The sequence below is a fragment of the Canis lupus genome, chromosome 5 (assembly GCF_048164855.1).
Source record: "Canis lupus baileyi chromosome 5, mCanLup2.hap1, whole genome shotgun sequence".
Classification (NCBI taxonomy): domain Eukaryota; kingdom Metazoa; phylum Chordata; class Mammalia; order Carnivora; family Canidae; genus Canis; species Canis lupus.
This window is the reverse complement of record NC_132842.1, coordinates 46,499,007-46,519,273: the sequence shown is the minus strand read 5'-3', so window position 1 is coordinate 46,519,273 and position 20,267 is coordinate 46,499,007. Positions and strand designations below refer to the sequence as shown.

General features: G+C 45.3%; 1 protein-coding gene across 48 annotated transcripts in view; it reads left to right on the top strand.

Annotated features, from left to right (window-relative positions):
• The window catches only part of PDE4D (phosphodiesterase 4D), a 1,448,272-nt gene extending 1,438,701 nt beyond the window's left edge, over positions 1-9,571 (top strand). For all 48 annotated transcript variants that reach the window (XM_072826549.1, XM_072826537.1, XM_072826539.1 and 45 more), the window contains 4 exons: positions 2,130-2,284; positions 3,157-3,279; positions 3,772-3,954; positions 4,674-9,571. In XM_072826549.1, coding sequence (XP_072682650.1) covers positions 2,130-2,284; positions 3,157-3,279; positions 3,772-3,954; positions 4,674-5,090 — 878 coding nt within the window. In that variant the 3' untranslated portion in view covers positions 5,091-9,571. The remainder of the gene's footprint in view (positions 1-2,129; positions 2,285-3,156; positions 3,280-3,771; positions 3,955-4,673) is intronic.
• Positions 9,572-20,267: the final 10,696 nt, after the last annotated feature.

Here is a 20,267-nt window from a genome sequence, read left to right as displayed (position 1 = left end):
GAGTATGAAGGCAACTTTCTGATGATTTCTGTACCCTCAAGGACTCAGTAGAAGTGCTGCGGTAGCACATTTGGAGAAAAATTTCCCGGAAATGCAGAATCTTACCTCCCGTAGTTTTGTGTCCACATGCCTTCAGCCCCAAAGAAGAGTAGAAAGTTCAGTGACTACCTTGATATTCAATTGCTTAAATGCTACCATGTGTTCATTTAAAAATCAGTGTTCTTCACCATCTTCCTGTTAACAGCCCCAAAACTAAGAGAGGCAAAGGAGACCCACTCATAAGCAATCTTTTCATCACCTTTCTGGCCAGTCTGGATTCTTAGTAAATGTCAGGAGCCAACAGCTTCCCAAGGGAGGCATGCTCAGGGCTCTCAGACCACCCTGTGTGTGCAGGGGCATCCTTCCATTGATGAGAATTGAGATTCTTTGGGGGCACCTGGGTGGCTCAGTGGTTGAGCGTCTGCCTTTGGCTCAGAGTGTGATCCCTAGGTCCTGGGATCGAGTCCTGCATCAGGTTCCCTGCAGGGAGCCTGCTTCTCCCTCTGCCTATGTCTGCCTCTCTCTGTGTCTCTCTCATGAATGAATAAAAGCTTAAAAAAAAAAAAAAAAAAAGAATTGAGACTCTGTTATAGTATCCGTGCCACAGATCACCCTCCTCCTTGAAGTAGCAACTCCTCACCTTGTTTTTCTGCAGGCTCCACAGCCTTATTTGCTTTCTTCTTTCTTCATGAGGTATATAAACCAGTCTGTGTTTTTGTAAGCCTGAGTCAGTTCATGTATTAAGGCCCCCTGTCTATATGCAGATTTATGGCCTTACAAAAACCCTAGAGTTTAACTGGGCATTTTTTGACCTGTGAGAAGACATTTGCCTTCCAATATGTATTTAATAAGATTCTACTATAGAAACAATAATACCAGATGCTAAGATCCTAAGATGTAGTGTTATTTTTATTTCTGTATGTTTAACCATCTATAGATAAATGTTCACAGTTAGAAGCCTTCAGAGACCAAAAGTCAGACTTGACCAAATACTTTCTGAATGAATAAATGAACACCACTGTTTTATCCTCCCCAAAGAGGCTGTAAATACCTGTACTCACTCCTTAGTACTCTAGACCACTCTGTTCTTGTAGTTTGAGAGCAAATATTTAGATGTGTAAATTCCTATTTCTATACTACTGGTAAATTCACAGGATTTCACAGTAGAACTAAGACTTGAACCTTTCTTCTCCTTCCTAGTTCCTTTAAAATAGTCATTGAGTAGCATTGGATAATACTTTCTTGAAAATGAATGTATATTTCCCATGCATTAGTCAAATATATGTGCTTTGGGTTTTTATAGTGACCTAAGTGGATAAAGAATAAAGCACCAATTTTTTTTTTAATGACTACCTTATAGAGTTGGATCTCCTGTTTACAGGAAGCAGGAAAGAGGCAGGATCTTACTGCCTAAAATACAGAGGTCTGGGACAGTCATAGGGAGCAACAGAATCTTCACCATGGAGTTATGTAGGCAGCTGAACACCTACTTGAAGTCATGAGTGTACAGGTGGGAAGAACAATATATCTGTATATAGTGACTGCCGTGATACTTGTAAAGAACATGAAAAAATGAGTAAAACTTCAACTTCCAAAGCTATGCTATGGAAGAAAATGAGCAAGAGCAGCGTGAACAAATCTAACTTTGTTCATTTGTTCCAAACTATTCTTGAGTATAATCCTAAATCACATCCTTATATTCTATAAAATGTTGGGAAGGAGGTCCACCTTATGCTGTTGACATGTTACAGATGTTAAAAATGATGTCATGTTCTACTGCCTGTGGAGCTACCTGTGGCAGATATAAAGGGGACATTCAAGAACATCTGGCCCAATTCTTCTTCCACTTTAGAAAAGAGGCAGCTGAGGTCCAGAAGTGAAATGACTTGTTGCATGTCAGTAGCATTAGAATTCACTCCCAAGATTCAGCAGCTAGTGTATTCCCTCCTGGGTCGTGTCATGTAATGGTAAGGTGAACAGAGATGTCGAGGGGGCATTTCCTCTTAAAACCAAGGTATCTCAGAATATGAAGAATGACATAAACTCAGGAAAAAATGGCTTTGCTTATCTTCTGTCTCCTTTCTTTCAAGACTCTGAACTTGCCTTGATGTACAATGATTCTTCTGTCTTGGAAAACCATCATTTGGCCGTGGGCTTTAAGTTGCTTCAGGAAGAAAACTGTGATATTTTCCAGAATTTGACCAAAAAGCAAAGACAATCATTAAGGAAGATGGTCATTGACATCGTAAGTAGCTGATAAAGCAAGAAAGAGAGTTGTGGTGCAAGTGGTTTTTTAAAGATTAAGAATGAGATGAGTATCAGGAAGAGAACCTCATGTTTCAGAACTTAACGTTGCCCCTTCCATTCAAGATGCTGCCCATGCTGCTGGCAGTGAGGTTCTGTAATAGGTTGTCTCCTTCTAGCAGTTTGGAGTTAAGAATAGTGACAGCTTGCCACCATCATTCTAGTTTTATTACCTGAATTTCTCCAGGCTGGTGGCAGGCAGGGAGAAATACTAACAGAAGCAGTTAGTTCAAATGGATTTTTTTCCACTAGCAAAAATGGAAAATAAGTTTATGTCAATAGACAGTGCTGTTAACAAACACCCATGACTTTCCTTTATGCATATTATTCCCAGTGGTTACAAGATACAGTCAAACCTCTGGTTATCAAAAACTTACTGTTAAGCTTTGTACATACAAAGGCAGAAATCATCTGTCTTGGATCAGAAAATTAACCAGAATATTCTGTTTCTCAAGTATTCTGTGAGCAATGTTGAAGTACTTGGTCATAATCCAGGTACCACTTTCTAGTCTAAGGACTGGAAAAAAACTTCAGAACATGTGCCTGATTTCTTATCTGTGGGGATATCGTCCCCGTTTTTCAAGTGTTTGCTGGTTGCTGACCTTCTGTATATTGCACATGTTTCTCTGGGCTTCAAGAAAATCTACAGCAAAGCACAGGAGACGGACTGAAGGAGCAGTACAGAATTCCATTCACTACTGTTATTAGATGCCTTAGTGTTCGTCCATTTCATTCATGTTTTGGGTTAACATTTTCATGTGCAAATTCTGACTTTCTCCTGGACTTTGTTATTTACGGAAATACTCTTTTAAGGTTCTTGCAACAGACATGTCAAAACACATGAATCTACTGGCTGATTTGAAGACTATGGTTGAAACTAAGAAAGTGACAAGTTCTGGAGTTCTTCTTCTGGATAATTATTCTGATAGGATTCAGGTAAAGCATCATTTGAATTTGTTCTGTGTTTGTGTACACATATGTCTGTGTATAACTTTGATAAGATTTGTTTCCTTTCTTCCAGCTTATAATGTTAGTAATTATAAGCAGAATTTTTTAACCAAATTCTTAGTCGTGAGAATTAACCAAGTAAAAATCTCTTTGTCTTTTCATTTGCATATGCATTTAAAAAAAACCCTCAATGTCTCACAAAGCCAATACTTAAGCAGCTTGAATTTAATCAGCCATGGGCACACATAAACAGTTTCTCATGATATGTAGGTACAGTGGAAGTGACATTATCTGGGGCTATTAATACAAGTGTGAACCATACACAGACACATCATAGTTGAGCTGTTGGGAAGGAATCTTACACTACATGTATTTTTAAGTGTCACAGTCACCCACTGTGAATTTCTAGTAAAAAAAAAAAAAAAAAAAAGGGGGGGGGAAGAAGAAGCAGCTGAATAAAGCATTGGTCTATTTTAATAGGTCCTTCAGAATATGGTGCACTGTGCAGACCTGAGCAACCCCACAAAGCCTCTCCAGCTGTATCGCCAGTGGACTGACCGCATAATGGAGGAGTTCTTCCGCCAAGGAGACCGAGAGAGGGAGCGGGGCATGGAGATAAGTCCTATGTGTGACAAGCACAATGCATCTGTGGAAAAATCACAGGTGACGCATTAAGCATAAAGTTTGCAGAGCGAACAAGACTCCAGCCTGAACATTTGATCACTTCATATACACATCATGCAGTATCTCACTGGGTCTTTCAAATGACTTTGTTTTTGAGAGGCTCAATTTCACATTCGTGTTTATGAGCCAAGGAACTGTCATTCTTCTGATTTTTATTCATACGGTCATATATTCATTTCTCATGACACTATATTCATCCATTACGTCTATATTCCTATAGTATATACATCCAGAGAGAAGTTGGGCCATCTGAACTCATAAGTGAATTCAGTGATATGAAGGCATGGAGTACCTGGTTCTGATTTCAGTTACCTTGGATTCACTTATAAATTGGCCATTCTAAAATAAAGTCCAGATTGAATGCCCAAGCCCAACTGTGTAAACAAAGAGGTATTTTTTACATCATAAACATACTCTTGAACTAAGAGCTCTTGCTAATTTTCACCAGCTAGTGACAACACTTTTATATGGTCTGTTGCCTCAAATAGTGGCTATTATACCAAACTCAGGCTAGAAGTCTTCTGCTCAGTGTTTGTGGGCTATGTTCTGTATTTTGTATTTTAATGTAAATTATATATATTTATGGATATAAATTGTCACCATCAAGTACGTTTGCAGGATCTAGTTCACCTTTTTCATTGTTTCTCGGTCCCAAGTCTTACACTCAAATCGGAATTGTTTTGTTTTGTTTAAACCAGGTGGGCTTCATAGACTATATTGTTCATCCTCTCTGGGAGACTTGGGCAGACCTCGTGCACCCTGACGCCCAGGACATTCTGGACACTTTGGAGGACAATCGTGAATGGTACCAGAGCACAATTCCTCAGAGCCCCTCGCCGGCACCAGATGAGCAGGAGGAAGGCAGGCAGGGTCAAACCGAGAAGTTCCAATTTGAGCTAACTTTAGAGGAGGACGGCGAGTCCGACACCGAAAAGGACAGTGGAAGTCAGGTTGAAGAAGACACTAGCTGCAGTGACTCCAAGACCCTCTGTACTCAAGACTCGGAGTCTACCGAGATCCCCCTTGATGAGCAAGTGGAAGAGGAGACAGTAGGGGAAGAAGAAAACAGCCAGCCCGAAGCCTGCGTAATAGAAGACCATTCTCCTGACACGTAACGGTGCAAAGAAGGGCACACCTTTTCTTTTTAATTTTTTTCTTTTCTTTTTTTTTTTAATTTAAGTAGAAAAATTGTTTCCAAAGTGCATGTCACATGCCACAACCATGGTCACACCTCACTGTCATCTGCCAGGATGTTTGTTGAACAAAACTGACCTTGACTACTCAGTCTGGCGCTCAGGAATATTGTAACCAGTTTTTTCACCTCCATGTCATCAGAGCAAGGGGAACATCTTCACGAACAGCATTTTAACAAGATTTCATCTTGGTAAGAGCTGACAAAGCAGAGAAAAATCAACTCCAAAATGTTTTCAAGGGAGTGTGGCTCATCGGGCAGCCCAAACATTGATATGGTTTGGGGTTTCTTTACTTTTAATTTGTTTGCAATATTTTCAGCAGAAAGAAAGCATTACACAGACAGAGCAAACTCAGATGAAGCAACGAATGTGTCAGGAACAGGACACAGCACAGATCTGTTACTAGGAGGAAGATAAGATGAGCCACAGCAACTGCATAATTTTCTAATTTCAAGTCTTCCTGATACGTGACTGAACAGTGCGGTCCAATGAGCTGCACTGACCTCTACATTTTGTATGATATGTAAAACAGATTTTTTGTAGAGCTTACTTTTATTATTAAATGTATTGAGGTATTATATTTAAAAAAACTATGTTCAAAACTTCATCTGCCACTGGTTATTTTTTTCTAAGGAGTAACTTGCAAGTTTTCAGTACAAATCTGTGCTACACTGGATAAATCTGATTTATGAATTTTACTTGCACCTTATAGTTCACAGCAATTAACTAATTTGTAGTGATTCATGGTTTTATATACCAATGACTTCCATATTTTAAAACGAAACCCAACTTTATGTTGCAGGAAACCCTTTTTTGTAGGTCTTCATTTACTTTCATTTCAATCTTTTCAGATAAGCAGAGTTGCTCTCACTGACATTTTTTTTCACGATGTACAGAGTGAATATTTGTTCTGTAATACTTTGATGTGCATCCTGTCTAATGTGTCTTAAGCCTCATAAACGATCATCAGTTGGTGTTGTCTGAAGCAAGTAAGAGATATATAAATACCCAGTAGCTAAAATGGTCAGTCTTTTTTAGATATTTTCCTACTTAGTGTCTTCTGATAACTTTTTGCTGTGTCAGTAGACCCTCATTTCACAAGTGCATGTCTTTGTAATAACCCACACATTTTATGCTCATTTTTATTGTTTTCACAGTCAATTGTATTAAGAAAAGCCTTTTCCCCTTGTGCTGCTTTATTCTTTAGTGTGTGTTTGAACCTCTGTCCATGTTCACTAGATGTGGTCTTATCAAATATATCACCACCATTCTGACTGATGCAAAGAAGCGGGTAGTCAGGCTAGAGTCACCATTCATTTCAACCACGAGACCATATATATGACTAACTTTTACTCTTTGATTTACAGAGAAAAGTTAACAGCTAGCTAGGTGAATTTTAACAATATTAGCAGAATATATTAACAAACACCACTACAACTAATGCTCTTTTGTTTCCATGATTTCACCATGGGATTAGGAACTAAATGAGGAATATTACTGAGAAGAGATTTTAAGTGTAGCAACTACTCTTCCTTAATGGACAGCCACGTAGTGTAGAAACTGCTTTCTCAATTATCATTGGTCCATGAGTATGTCTTGTAGAGGAGAACTTGAAATGCACAGAGGGAAAGAAGCTGACGCCGATGGCACCAGAGGTCGGGTAATAATATAAGGCCACCCAGAAATACTAGGTTGGGTAAGAAGATTCTACCCAAGTAACAGAGATAATTCTTGGCTGCATTTAAGAACTGTGTTATAATTTTTGACATAGCTCCCCAGTATTTACCTCCAGTTGGCATCCTGGGGTACTTAGTTTGTACTCTCTTTCCATTTCAGCTCTTAATAAAGCACTTACCTTCTCTCTATGAAGTTCTCATTTTTCACATTGATATCCAAGAATTGAAATTGAGACCAAAAAAAGATATCTGACCAAATGGAAAATAAAAAGTCAAGAAAAGTTGTAACCCTGAAAAACATTTATGTTTGGGATTTCTCAAGATGCCTACTGGGGGCGAATAACTAAGTCATCAGCCAGGGAAATGACCCAAAGCTGAGGATCATCCCTATTCTAATACCCCGAGATACATAGGGGAACCTTTGATAGAAAAATTATGTAGCTCGGGTCTGTTCTTAAAGCCGAACAAGAATAAACTAATTATCAGATTTCCACCCTCCTCCCTGAATAAAAGATCAGTAGTCTTTCAAATAAAGTCCTATGTTTAGCCAAGTGGTTTCACAAGAACACTTGGAAACTCGTTTGTTTTAATTTTGTTTGTCCTCGATGGAGGTCTAGAAGAAAAGGCAAACAATCTAGAGTTTATTCCTTTATCCAAAATACTGTCATTCCCTCCTCTCACTAATGCTTGGTATTACCCCCCACAGAGTGCCTAAAGTCTTAATAATAGAAGAAAAATTAAAATAGCAATATATCACAAATCCAGATCCGAAAGGATCTGTAACTGCATTGAAAAACAGAGAGGTGTTTTGGGGTTTGTTTGTTGTTTATTTTTCAATTTGTTGGTTTATAATGGTCACATGTTGTGAAGATACTCACCGACGGACAATCAAATTGTAGAAAAGGCATACATAATATCCAGGAGACAGGGACTAATGCACTGTACAATCTGCTTATCCTCTCCCTTCTTTCTCTTTCCTTCTCTCTCGCCAAAGTGTGCTTCAGAATTATACATGGCTTTAAAAAGAACATCCTTGTATAAGTGGCTTTACATTTCCTAAAATGCCATAAGAAAATGCAATATCTGGGTACTGTATGGGGAAAAAATGTCCAAGTTTGCATAAAACCAGTACATTTCAGCTTGCAAGTTACTAAACACAATAATGCTGTTTTATTTTCTCTTAACATCACTTAAAATTCACAAGAAAATAATGTAGATAGAACAAATTGCAGACAAGGAAAAAAAACTTGAATGAAATGGATTTTACAGAAAGCTTTATGATAATTTTTGAATGCATTATTTATTTTTTGTGCCATGCATTTTTTTCTCACCAAATGACCTTACCTGTAATACAGTCTTGTTTGTCTGTTTACAACCATGTATTTATTGTAATGTACATACTGTAATGTTAATTGTAAATTATCAGTTCTTATTAAAACATCATCCCGTGATGGGATGGTGTTGATATATTTGGAAACTCTTGGTGAGAGAATGAATGGTGTGTATACATATTCCTTGTACATTTTCTTTTCTCCTGTAATATAGTCTTGTCACCTTAGAGCTTGTTTATGGAAGATTCAAGAAAACTATAAAGTACATAAAGATATATAAATTTAAAAAACATAGCTGCAGGTCTTTGGTCCCAGGGCTGTGCCTTAACTTTAACCAATATTTTCTTCTGTTTTGCTGCATATGAAAGTAAGGTAATGGGGGGACTAGGGCTGGGCATTTTATATCCAAGCTTTGAACCAATTGGATTTCTGACCATAGCTAGAAGATTTTGAGACCCTTCTGAGATACAAGCTTTTAAGCACTTCTTGCCATGAAGCAGCACTGCACATTTGACTTTTTTTCTCCATCCATTGATCAGGAGCTACTTCAGTTAGTTACATCTGATGGTTTTTTGTTTTGTTTTGTTTTGTTTTTACTTTCAAACACTACTTGGGAAAATATATTGTCCAGTGATAACAAAGTCTTTTTGGCCTCTTAAGCGCATAGGCAAATGAACTTGATTTAAAGCTAGAGCCACCCGTCACACATGTTCGTTAGTCATTTACTCATCAGCTTTCTGTCAGGTTAAGAGAATATGTAATAGGAAAAGGTCATTTTTTTTAACCTTGGAATTTTTCAACTAAGATCAACCAAATCTCCATAATGTATGTAAATCCATAGATAAAACACATTTTTTGTATGATGCCAATTCATGCAGAAGTGATTGATCATTTTCTAGGATCTGTTTCCGCAAAACTATGGCTTTAGAATTTTAAAAATTAACCTTGGCATGATGGCCAACTCCCAAAAGCTATGTAAAGTTCCCAGTGGGTGGTATGGAAACTGCCTCCCACTCTTGCCCAGCCCTCAGAGCACTTGACTTCGCGAGAGATCCTTTTTCTAGGAAAAATGAGCCTCCTGTTATTTTATTCTATTTTTTTGACACAAACTGTAGATTTTAGCAGCCCTGGCCCAAAGGAATTTGATTACTTTTGTTTTAAACAGTACAAAGGGGACACTATAATTATGAAAAACATCCTGATTTTAGTTGTTTTTAATTTTATTTCTTAGGATACGTTTTCAGAGTGGTAAATTGTGTGTGAGCATTACAAATGATGATTCTTTTAGTGGTTTCTTAGCCTCTCTTACAGCCCATGGGGATAGTACTGTACATCAATACCTTCATATGAAATTTTTATATGCAATGAAAATAAAAGCATGGGTTGATTCTGCCTATTTATGACTCAATCTTTTACAAACAAAAGATTATTCATTTCAAATTGTAGGTCAGTGAGCACAAGTTTCCAAGAGTGATGAAGACGGATGACGTGAAAGGACAGGAGGATAGTGACGTAAGTTAGTACCAACACTCGTCATCAAATGAAACCAAATAAATTAGATAGGTTCACCTTGCTATAGGAAAATAAGCCCAAACACTTCAGATGGCCCGTAAGATCAAGCGGTGTTTTCTAAACAGGGCTGTGAAGAGCTCTCCTCTGCTTAATGAAGCGTTTGGGTGTACCGAGTGACTCAGACATTCAACAGTTCTCTGTTGGGTCAGTACTTACTCCACCAATGACAAGGTCCTAAGATTTCAGCAGAGAACAAGATACAGTTTCTGCTCTCCTGGGCTCATGCCCTGGAAGGGACACAGGCATCAAACACTTCCAACGCGTGTCAACATTTAAGTACTTAGTATGAATGAAGCCCCTCTGGGAACCCGAACTTGATCTCTTCTGGAGGGCCAAAGAAGGCTTCCTTAAAACGATTTGGGGGATTTGGGGCCGAGCGCTGAGGCGCAGCAAGAGGTACCCCGGCAAGAAGGAAGAGTGGATAGGAAGAGGAAGGGGGTCCAGAAGAGAAACCACTTGCGAAAGTCCTGATGTACCAATGAGCTTGAGAGCTCAGGGGAAATGGAAGGAAAGCCACCCTCCCCTGTTCCTCTTCATCTCTTACCCTGTTTTAATTTCCTTTATAATGCTTACTACAGATTGACATATATACCTGCGTATTTGTCCAGTGTCTGTCTCTCCCACCAGAACATAGCTCCATGGGTCTGTTTACACCCAAAACCTGCCTTGTGAACAGTAAGTGTTTAATATTTGTTGAATATATCCACCAAACTGATACTGGATGTAATTCAATCCGATAAGACATTTTGGGGTCTTAGAGAATTTGTTAAGTTGGTTCCATAAAAATATTTCTGGTTGTTGTTTTTGAGCTTGCTAAGATCCCAGCTAAATAAAGTGTTTAGAGTTTTTTATCTTCCTGCTAACCAAAATCTCTGCTTGCCGCTTCCTCACAAAATTTTTTTTTCAGCCTGACAAAAGTAAAAATCCATTTTTTTTGTGATAAGGAGGGTAAAAATTCCAGCAAAAATGTAATCCTCAGATAACCCCCAAAACTTAATAGAGTAAGGGTAACTAAATAGAATGATATGCTTAGCTCCCCACTAATTTCCTCCCACTAAAGTGAAGAATGACAGTGACTATAACCAAAAGGTGCCTGATTCAAGCCTTCAGGGAATTCTTGATTTAACCCAGGTCCTTCAGCACCAGTGGTCCCAATGTGAGACTGTGGAACCCAAACAACCAACTGCCTTCTTTCCCTACTTGTGGCCCCAAACAGACTGAGGTCAATTTGTGGGTGTTGTGAGCTCATCTGCTTTTAGGGCTTTCACCTGGAGACATTTACTCAGCTACTTAGCTTTGAACCTAAAACAGCAAAACATTACCCTTTGGGGGTAGGGAGGCAGAGGGACCTACTTCTGACCTCCAGGGAGCTCCCCCAGCAGTGGGGACATGCTTGCCCACAGAGCCTTGTTTCAAAGTACCCGCCCCCCCATGCTTTCCTGGCTTTCTGATATGAATTTGGGCATTTTCCCTACAGCTGCTCATCTGTCTCCAAAGACTCAGTGTCAAACTGAACGCTTTAATATTAATGTGCTTTGAATATTAATCCATGGGCTTGAGTGAGCAGAAAATCCTTCCTACTTCATTTCATTTAAATTAATTAATTTGGGCTCTGTGTCTTCCTGGGGTGTTGGGAATTTCCATCTCTGCTGTCATCAGCACATCCCCCTCCCGCCCAAGGTAAAGCAGCCCTCCTCTCCAGGGCCTGAGCACCTGACCTCTGTGGTTCTTCATAGTCTGCAGGTGCTTTGCCTCCTCCTCGTGCGTGTGATAAACCAGCAATACACACTGAGGCTGGGAACCCTGGTTTGGGGCCCTACTTCCTTCAACTCACTATGTAGTTTTTGTGTCTAAAAAGAGCCTGTTCTTCTGATGTCTCATTATGACCCAACCAATGGCTACAAACCACCAGGACTCTCCTCCTGAACCTGGGGATGCTCTCTCCACTGGCCTCTAGAGACTCCTCTCTCCTTCCTTCCTTAGTTTGCTCTTCATTACAATTAAACTTAAAAAAAAAAAAAGGCTAGAGGTGATTACAACTGCAGTCTGTCCTCTCCACTCCTCAAGAATCCTATTACCTGAAATATGGAGAAGAAAGCAGTATAGGAATAGCATGCGTTAAATTATGGTTCAGCCAGTAAGTTCTCAGGACACAAAACGAAAGAAACAGGAAGGTAGTTGCTGTTCCTGGGAGAGAAAGGATGGACACCCAATGAGTCAGGATGTGGAAAGGAAGAGAGAACTAGAAACTCTACCTCCCTCTTCCAACTGGGACTGGGCACCACAGAGATCCAAGAGAGCTGATGCTGGTAAGAAATCACACCCCTCGCTGCTTTGTGTCCTATTTCCTAGGGTCCCCTCTGCAGGCTCGAGTGAGAGGGGTTTTCAGGAGAGAGGGTAGCTCTGGTGCTACTAGAATTTGTAAAGGTTTTCCGTTAATTTTAGTTTGCCCTTTGCTGTTTAAGAGAACTGGTAGCAGCAGTTTGCTGGAGAATCCCTGGGAGGCCCGTCAACCCTGAGTGGGGTTCTACTCCACGGATAGACATGGGGTCTTTCGAGCTGGTGCGGGATTATCTGACAAAATCTTCCCGAACAATCCATTTTCCGTTGTCCCGTTTGATTGCAAATGAGACTGATTTCTGGCCAGCGCCCTGGAGATGCACCCCTACCACCGTGCCAGGGCAGAGGCCCAGGGGGCGTAGGTGTTGGCTTTGGAGCAATGACAGCGGTAAGGTCACTAATTTAGCGGACTTCTGTGTATGGTCTGGTTCTCTGTCCTCCACCCAGCCTTGGAGAGAAACAAAGTCCTCCAAGAGCATCTTGTAATGCTTCCTCTCATCTTGCTCAGGTTCTTAGCACCATGGCCTGAGGTGGACTCTTTTTTTCTAAGGGAAGCAAAAGTGTTTCTTCCATCCGCGCGGGCCTCCAGAGGGCTGAGTTCAGGGCTCCGGCACCAGGCCGACCAAGCCTTCCAGCCAGAATCACTCCCTGGAGCTGGCCGGTGCCATTCAAGGGGCCGATGAGCCAGCGACCTTTAATTCTTTATTGTTCAGATCCTGCCCCCAGAGCTGCTTGGCTGGTCACAGCCGGGGCGTGGTGGTGGCAGGGCCCAAGGCGGGACGGTGCCTAGCATCTCCCCAAGGCCAGTCCACGGCCCTGGGCTAAGCATCCAGGGTCACTGAGCTCTTTGGACTCCAGTAGGAACTGGGAAATCTCCAGCTGGACTGGGGCACACCCGGCCTCCAGATGCCTCACCTGGGCCTAGTCTTCAACTACTCTGAGCTCTGGGTTGGTTTTTGGTTTTTTGTTTGTTTGTTTTTCTTGTAAGAACTGCTTCACCTGTTGGTTGTGGGTTTTTTGTTTTTTTTGTTTTGTTTTGTTTTTTACTTTTTTTTTTTTAATTCTGTAAAAAATTGCATACAGGGACATTGTTTAAAAGTCAAATCTTACCTGATTCATTACAAGAGCTTGGGCTGGTCTTAAAAAAAAAATACCACCGATGGAGTGGCTTCAGCAACGGAAATTCATTTTCTCACAGTTCTGGGGTCTGGTAGTTCAAGATCAATGTATCAGAGGATTTGGCTTCTCCTAAAGCCTCTCTTCTTGGCGTGGAGATGCCCCCCTCCTCCTTGTGACCTCACACGACCTTTCCTCTATGTGTTGGCATCCCTGGCGTCTGTGTTGCCTCGTCTCCTCTTATGCGGATACGGAGCGCATTGGGCGAGCACCACTCCCATGACCTTCCCCTTCAAGTGCCCTGTCTCCAAATAGAGCCACAGTCTGAGGTATTTGGGGTTAAGCCTTCAACATCTAGGTTTGGCGGGGGACACTGTTGAACCTGTCACAGCCAACCAAAGAAATCCTCCACCTGTTTGCACCGATTTCTACCTCCGGAGAGCCTCCACCCCCTTTTACTTCTTCTCCCTGCTTTTACTGCCATGTTTGCAAATGACTTGTTGGCACCACTACTTCTTGCCCTTCTGATTTGAGGTGTGATCTCCTGTCTGACAGATGAGGACTTACCCTCAGATCCCCTCCTCCCAAACTCTCTGCAAGTTTCCTACTAGAATTCTATCACATGCTCTGGTTATGTTATTATTGCAAGTCTGCATTGTGATGTTCCTCACAAAAATAATTTACAGCTGACCCATGTCACTTGTTATAATTACATTTCCATTTGTGTGGAGCTTCTTTCCTAGAGATAATAATTTCCGTTTTTTATTACCTTAGTTTCCACCACCCTCCATTGAAACAGGCCTCCTTTTATTGTGGTTGGACATGTAAGGAGGCGTTGGCTTTCAGTGTCTCGCGTGTCTGCTCCATCTGGGATGCTGTTCTCCAGGCTTATGGCTGTGAGATCTTGTCCTGGCCCCTGTCTTTGGATCATTGTTCAGCATCCTCCTGCCTGGACAGTCGCTTTCCTCCTGGCTTTCCTGGATTTTCCGTTCCCTGGATCCTAATATTTTTAGTTGTCTTAGTTTATCTCTTTGCTTAGTTTGGTGTAGCTCACGTCCTGGTAGCTCCCTGAGGAAGGATGCATGGCAGGTTAGTTCATAGAACTTTTCATATGAAAAGTTTTATTTTTATTTTTATTTTTATTCAACTTGTCAGATGAAAAGTTTTATTTTTATTTTACCCTATCCGCATAGTTCAGTGGAGAATTAAGAGTTTCTTAAACAGTTGGACAAGCAGATTGCTTTGGGGGAAGCCCCCAATACAAGCAAATGAAGGGTCACTCTGGAAAACACTGGTGTTATTGTTGGCTTCCTGGAAGGCTTGGAATGGCTTTGAACTTCTAAGTCCGTGTGGACAGCCCATTTGCGGGCTGCTTATTTACCTGATAATTTCCCCTAGATTTTGGAACCTTCCCTGGCCCCCAGCTTCTTTGCCCATCAGCTCCAGTTGCTCTGAAACACCAGCTGAAAATATTTTTCTCCTTCACCCAAACCCCATAATTTGCAGTTCCGTTGGCTTCTACTTAGTATTACTAATCGTTGGTGATTGTTTCCTCGTTGGCGTGCGTATGAAGTGTTTTATTTGGCTGTTTGGGGGAGGCCAGAGCGTGTTGTCAGAACTCAGGAGCCTTTAAATCTAGTTTAGTGCCGGTGCACTGAGGGGCTCTCAGGCTGCTGGGGGGACTCGTGGGAGTATTTCATCTATACACACAAGGAATATCCTGAGAGGTGCGCCCCTTGTGCACCATTCCCAATAGGCTTGCCTTTTAAATAGCTTTCCGTTAGATTTGAAAGAGCTGATTCCCACCCAGTTTTTCAAATGCATGGAAAATCCCTATCATTTTCCTGTCTGCGACCTCCTCACTTGCAGCCCACATAGTCCTTTGCTGCATATGAAAGAGAGACAGGGGGATGAGGGTGGGGAGAGAGGGGTCCCAGATGACCTTGGGGTTCTCTGTTGGCCTTTGCTGCTTAACTGCTCCGTGTAAGGTATCCTCCTTCCCCTAGGAGGGCGTGAAGGAATAAGGAGAGTGCGCAAACTGTACTCTACACTAGTGTCATCCCCCACCCCCCCACTGCCAAATAAATGCATTATGCAAGCACTTCCTTCTGTGTCCATGAAACACTTCTAAGTACAAAAGGAATTTAAAAAGGAATACACATGCTCGTTGTTGACAATCTAGATAGAACCAAAAAGCCTAAAAAGGTAGGGAAAAAAAGAGACTCTGAATACCACACCCAGAGCTAACCACCAGTAATACCTTGTCCTGTTACCAATGGAAGAATTATTATTCATCAAGGACTTACTGCGCCCTTACAGGACACCAGGGGCTATTGTAGCTGCTGCAAGGGCACATGTAAACAGAGGCCCTTGCTCTTGTGAAAATCGTGCTCCTCCCCAGGAGGCCAGCCTCCACCCACGCTGCCTCCTGGAGTTCCGCTGGCCTTGGCTGTTGTGCAGGTTCACGGACACCTGTCCGAGGTGTCGCCGGACGGTCCATCTCCTCTCTGGCCTGGGTTAGGGGCTCGGCCGCCTGTCTTCATACAGGCTTCCTCTTGACTGACCCTGCAAAGGGACAGGTACCCGGCTTTGAAGTAGAAAGGTGCACATGGGGTTGGATTGAACGATTGGCCAGCCAAAGGGCCCTTTAAGGACTGGCGGGGATTTATGATGAGTCCCTCACCGACAGAGGGACTTTGTGGGGGTGGCCGGCGGCATCTTTCGAGCAAGCTACCGACGAGCCCTTAGGCGGGTGTAAGCACACCTGAGCCACGTCTGCGGGCGGAGACTTGAGCCCTGGGTGTGTCTGCGGTGCGGGCCACCCGCTAGGCCTGGGGTTGCAGGGGTGCGGGGCAGCAGGGCCAGGGGCAGGGCCGCAGCAGGGGGCGGGCGGGGGGGCTCGTCCTTCGGGAGGCGCACGAGGAAGAGCTGTGCTAATGGGGGCGCGGTGGCGGCCCGGACCCCGCCCGGGTGGGGGGGGAGCCCGGTGCCTTGGGGGCGGGAGAGCCTAGCGCCTTGCGGGGGAGCCCGGTGCCATGGGGCAGCCAGTGCCATTGGCGGCAGGGGCAGGGCCCGGTGCGGGGAGCCCGGCGCCGGGGGTGGAGGGGGCCAGGCCGGCGCGTGGCCCTGCCCGCCGAGGGCTGAGCGGGCGCAGCTGGCCCCGGGCTGGCCCCGGACTGGCCGCGGCGCGGGGGCCTGGGGTCCGCCCTGGGAGGGGCCGCGGGCCCAGAGGGCGGGGCGGGGCGGGGTCACGCCGGTCCCGCCCAGAGACCGCGGCCGGTGGAGCTGAGCCGAGAGCACGGCGGCCCCCGAGCCCCGGAGCCGCGGGACGGCGGAGCCGAGCTCGGGGATGCAGAGGCCCCGGGGCTCCCCAGTCCGGGCGGGGGCGGGCGGGGCAGGCGGGCCGCGGCCCCCGGGACTCCGGGGCGGGGGCGGGGCGTCGGGGCCGGCGCTGGCACCGGCCGTGGGGTCTCTACCGGGTGGACTCGGGCCCAGACGCCGGCCTCGGCCGGGCTCCCCGAGGGCGGGGGCGGGGCTCCCCGAGGGGGGAAGAGCGCCTTGCCGCGCCCCGGAGGACCATCTGCGCCCCACCCCCACCCCCACCCCCGCCTCCCCCACCCCCGCCTCCTGGCCCCCCGGGAGGCTCCCGCGTTAAGGAAGAAGCGAGCCAAGGCAGACGCTGGAGCACTGAGCCACCCAGGTGCCCCTGTTGAGAGTTTTAGCAGAGGTTTATCATTTTGGGGATCGCATTCTTGCCCCTACTGTTTGAGTCCCAACACCAAAGACCTGTGTCATTGCACACCTTCATAACGATCACGTTGACGTGCTAGGGGCAAGCACGTGCTCCCTGATGATGCCTTCGGGCTGGCACTGTCAGAATGGCTACATATTGAACGTTCGACGCTACCCTTTAATTCCCCTCTTACCTTGAGATTCCAGCATTAAATCCATTGAAATGTAAGGGTGCGTCTTAGGCAGGTTATATCCATTTCTCAGGCATAGAGGGCGAGAGGTTTTTACAAAATGGTCTTTGTAAAATGAGGCCCTTGGATCTGATTCAGCTGAGAATCATCAGCAAAGATAGAAGCATGTAGTGGGAGAGGCATCGGGCAGTGCGTCTACAAGGTCGAAAGGGGGGTGAGATACACACCAGGAGAGGTAGCGAGGTCACGGAATTGAGGGAGTTAACCTGTGCCTGACCCGCTATCACGTTGGAGGTTAGGATCCCTTCAAGGTGAAGGAGGAGGCGAGCTTAATAAAAGTGACATGAAAGAGAGGGGAGAGTCTCAAAGAGCCTGGGGGGCAGCACTTGCCAGGCAGTGCTGAAAGCCCAGGTGGAAACCGTGGGAGTGTGGAGAGCTGCGCTGGGCTCCAGGGCATGACCTGCGCCAGAGGTGCCCGCAGGCGCGGAGGAGGAGCGCGGGATGGAGGGCCCCCCACGCAGGAGCGACACAGGAAGGAAAGGTCAAGATGTTATGTGGTTGACCAGCAGGCTGAGTGGTGGGGTGCGGGAGGCTCCCATGACCTGCAGGCCCCTGGTCCACGCCCGGGCCCTGGCACTGGAACCCCACTCCTCTTCTCCGTTCAGAGAGTGAAATCAGCTTTATCCCCACCGGTGTGTTAGTCGGTGGAGCTCCTTTAAAATATTTGTGTTTGTTTGGCCAATGACATGGATGGGCACCGACCTGCAGGCTGCCATCCCCCCAGACTGCCAGAAGGAAACGCTACAGGTTGGCCAAGGCTGTGTCCCTGAGCACCATGGCCCGTGGGCTCCGCTAGGCCGAGGGCGGGACAGGCCTCCCGGGAAGGTCAGTAAACACACCAGAAGTCAGGAGTCGAGCTGATGGGAACCTCTCGCTTTGGAAAGTTCTGTAAATTCCCACATGGACTCTGAAGAGTTGGACTCTTGACTATCAGGAGGGACCTTAGGAGCTTCTCATTTAGATTCTTCATCCGGGGGCACCTGGGTGGCTCAGTGGTTGAGCGTCTGCCTTCCAAGGCTCAGGGTGTGATCCAGGGTCCTGGGGTCGAGGCCCGCATTGGGGTCCCCTCAGAGAACCTGCTTCTCCCTCTGCCTGTGTCTCTGCCTCTCTCTGTGTCTCATGAATAGATAAGTAAATAGTCTTTAAAAAGTTTTTTTTATCCAAATTTCCATTTCCAAATGTTGAATTTTTTCAGACACCCAAGTCTCTTTTATTGGGAGGGGGGGGTCCCGGGCCTGTGGCTGCATGGCGGGGCGCACCCTGCAGAGGCCCGGCCAGGCCTGGATGGCTCCGGGGAGGTGCGGGCTGCGGGATCGGCCTCCAGGTCTTCCCGGGAGCTGCAGGCTGCGCGGAGGGTGCGCTCCAGCAGGTGCTTGGGCCCGGGCCCTGTGCTCCCCGCCCCACCTCTGTGACACGATGGCCTGTGGCCGGGTGCTGAGGAACACATCCTGGGGGGGCCGTGGGCTGGCGAGATGGGGGAGCCCTAGACCCCACCTTGTGTGGCCCGCTGGCCCCCCAACCTCCCCATCCTCCCAACCCCCGGCCCCAGCCCAGCCTCCAAATGTAGAAGTCTTAAGTATTGGCCTCTAGCAGGTGGTCCAAATCCCAGCCTGCTCCCCTCTGCTCCTTAACACAGGAAGCAAAAGGGTACAGGAAAGCAAGAGGGTGGCCATCTGACTGCTGTATTTAGGTTTAGGGACAAAAATATACAGTGAGGGCGAGTGAGGGGAGAGTTGACTCACCAGTAGAGTTACTGGAAGCTGAGGACACTTGGTTGGCAGCTCAGGGACCTTGGGAATGTCCGGGCTCTGCGGTGGGGGTGGGGGGCACAGAGTTGCAGACCACTGGGGAAACTATGCTAAAGGGCTCTAGGGTCTCAATGAATAAGGTCCTAAGGATTTCGGCCCCGAAGGATCATGAATAGATGGGACTAAAACCAACATGAATCAATGTCAAGAATGTATCACAAAGCGGGGAAAGGGTGTGAAGGGGAAATTCCCAAAAGGGGAAACCCAAATGGCTAACAAGTACGTGAACGGTTACATAAACACTAGAATCATAGAACTGCGAATAGAAGTGAGTCGCCTGAGACTGGCAAAAATTAGAAACTGAAATAAACTGTTGTCAAGGATGTGAGGGATAGGCGTGCTTGGGCATTGCTAACGGACGTGCAGACTGGTAAAGCCATTCTGGGAAATGATTTGGAGGAATTTGATGGAATGACCGTGAGACTGCTCTATGTCCAGCGATTGTTCCCTTGCCATATACCCAAGAGAAATTCCTTTAAAGTTTCCTTAGGGACATCACCAAGGAGATGGTCACGGTGTTGGTTGCGGTAGGGGGAAGCTGGAAATCTTCTAGGTGTCTCTCACTAGGGGAGTGCATGGGGCAATGTTACAGGGATATGCTAGAGGCCACAGTGGGCTACTCTTCAGCACTTAGAAGCAGGGACTAGATGTGCTCACTGTAGCAAGGATAGATTTTTTAAAAATAGTGCTGAGCGAAAAACTAAAGACAGGCATCTGGTTGGCTCAGTGGTTGGGCGTCTGCCTTCAGCTCAGGTCGTGATCCTGGGGTCCCAGGATCAAGTCTTGCATCGGGCTCCCTGCAGGGAGCCTGCTTCTCCCTCTGCCTGTGTCTTTGCCTCTGTGTGTGTGTGTCTCATGAATAAATAAATAAATAAAGTCTTAAAAAAGGAAAAACTAAAGAAAGAAAACACTACCATTCACAATGTGAAACTCATGCAGACACATTAAATGGCCCTGCATACTTCGCCAAGATGCTGCCTTCATTTAGGAAATTGGATCAATGGCTATAACAGAAGCACTCAAAATGATAATAAATGCAACTAGAAACACTTTTTTTCTCTTGTAAAAATTCAGGTAGGCAGCCCAGGGGAGTATTGTGGTTCAAAATCACCAAGGACCCTACTGCTTCTATCATTGGGCTTTTCCACCTCGATTGTGGCTTTTATGTCCGGATCCTCTGAGGCTGTTTAATCTCCTACCACATACCCACAATCTGTGCAGTGGGAAGGAAGAAAAGGAATGAGAAATATGCACTTCTGCCCATAGGGCCACC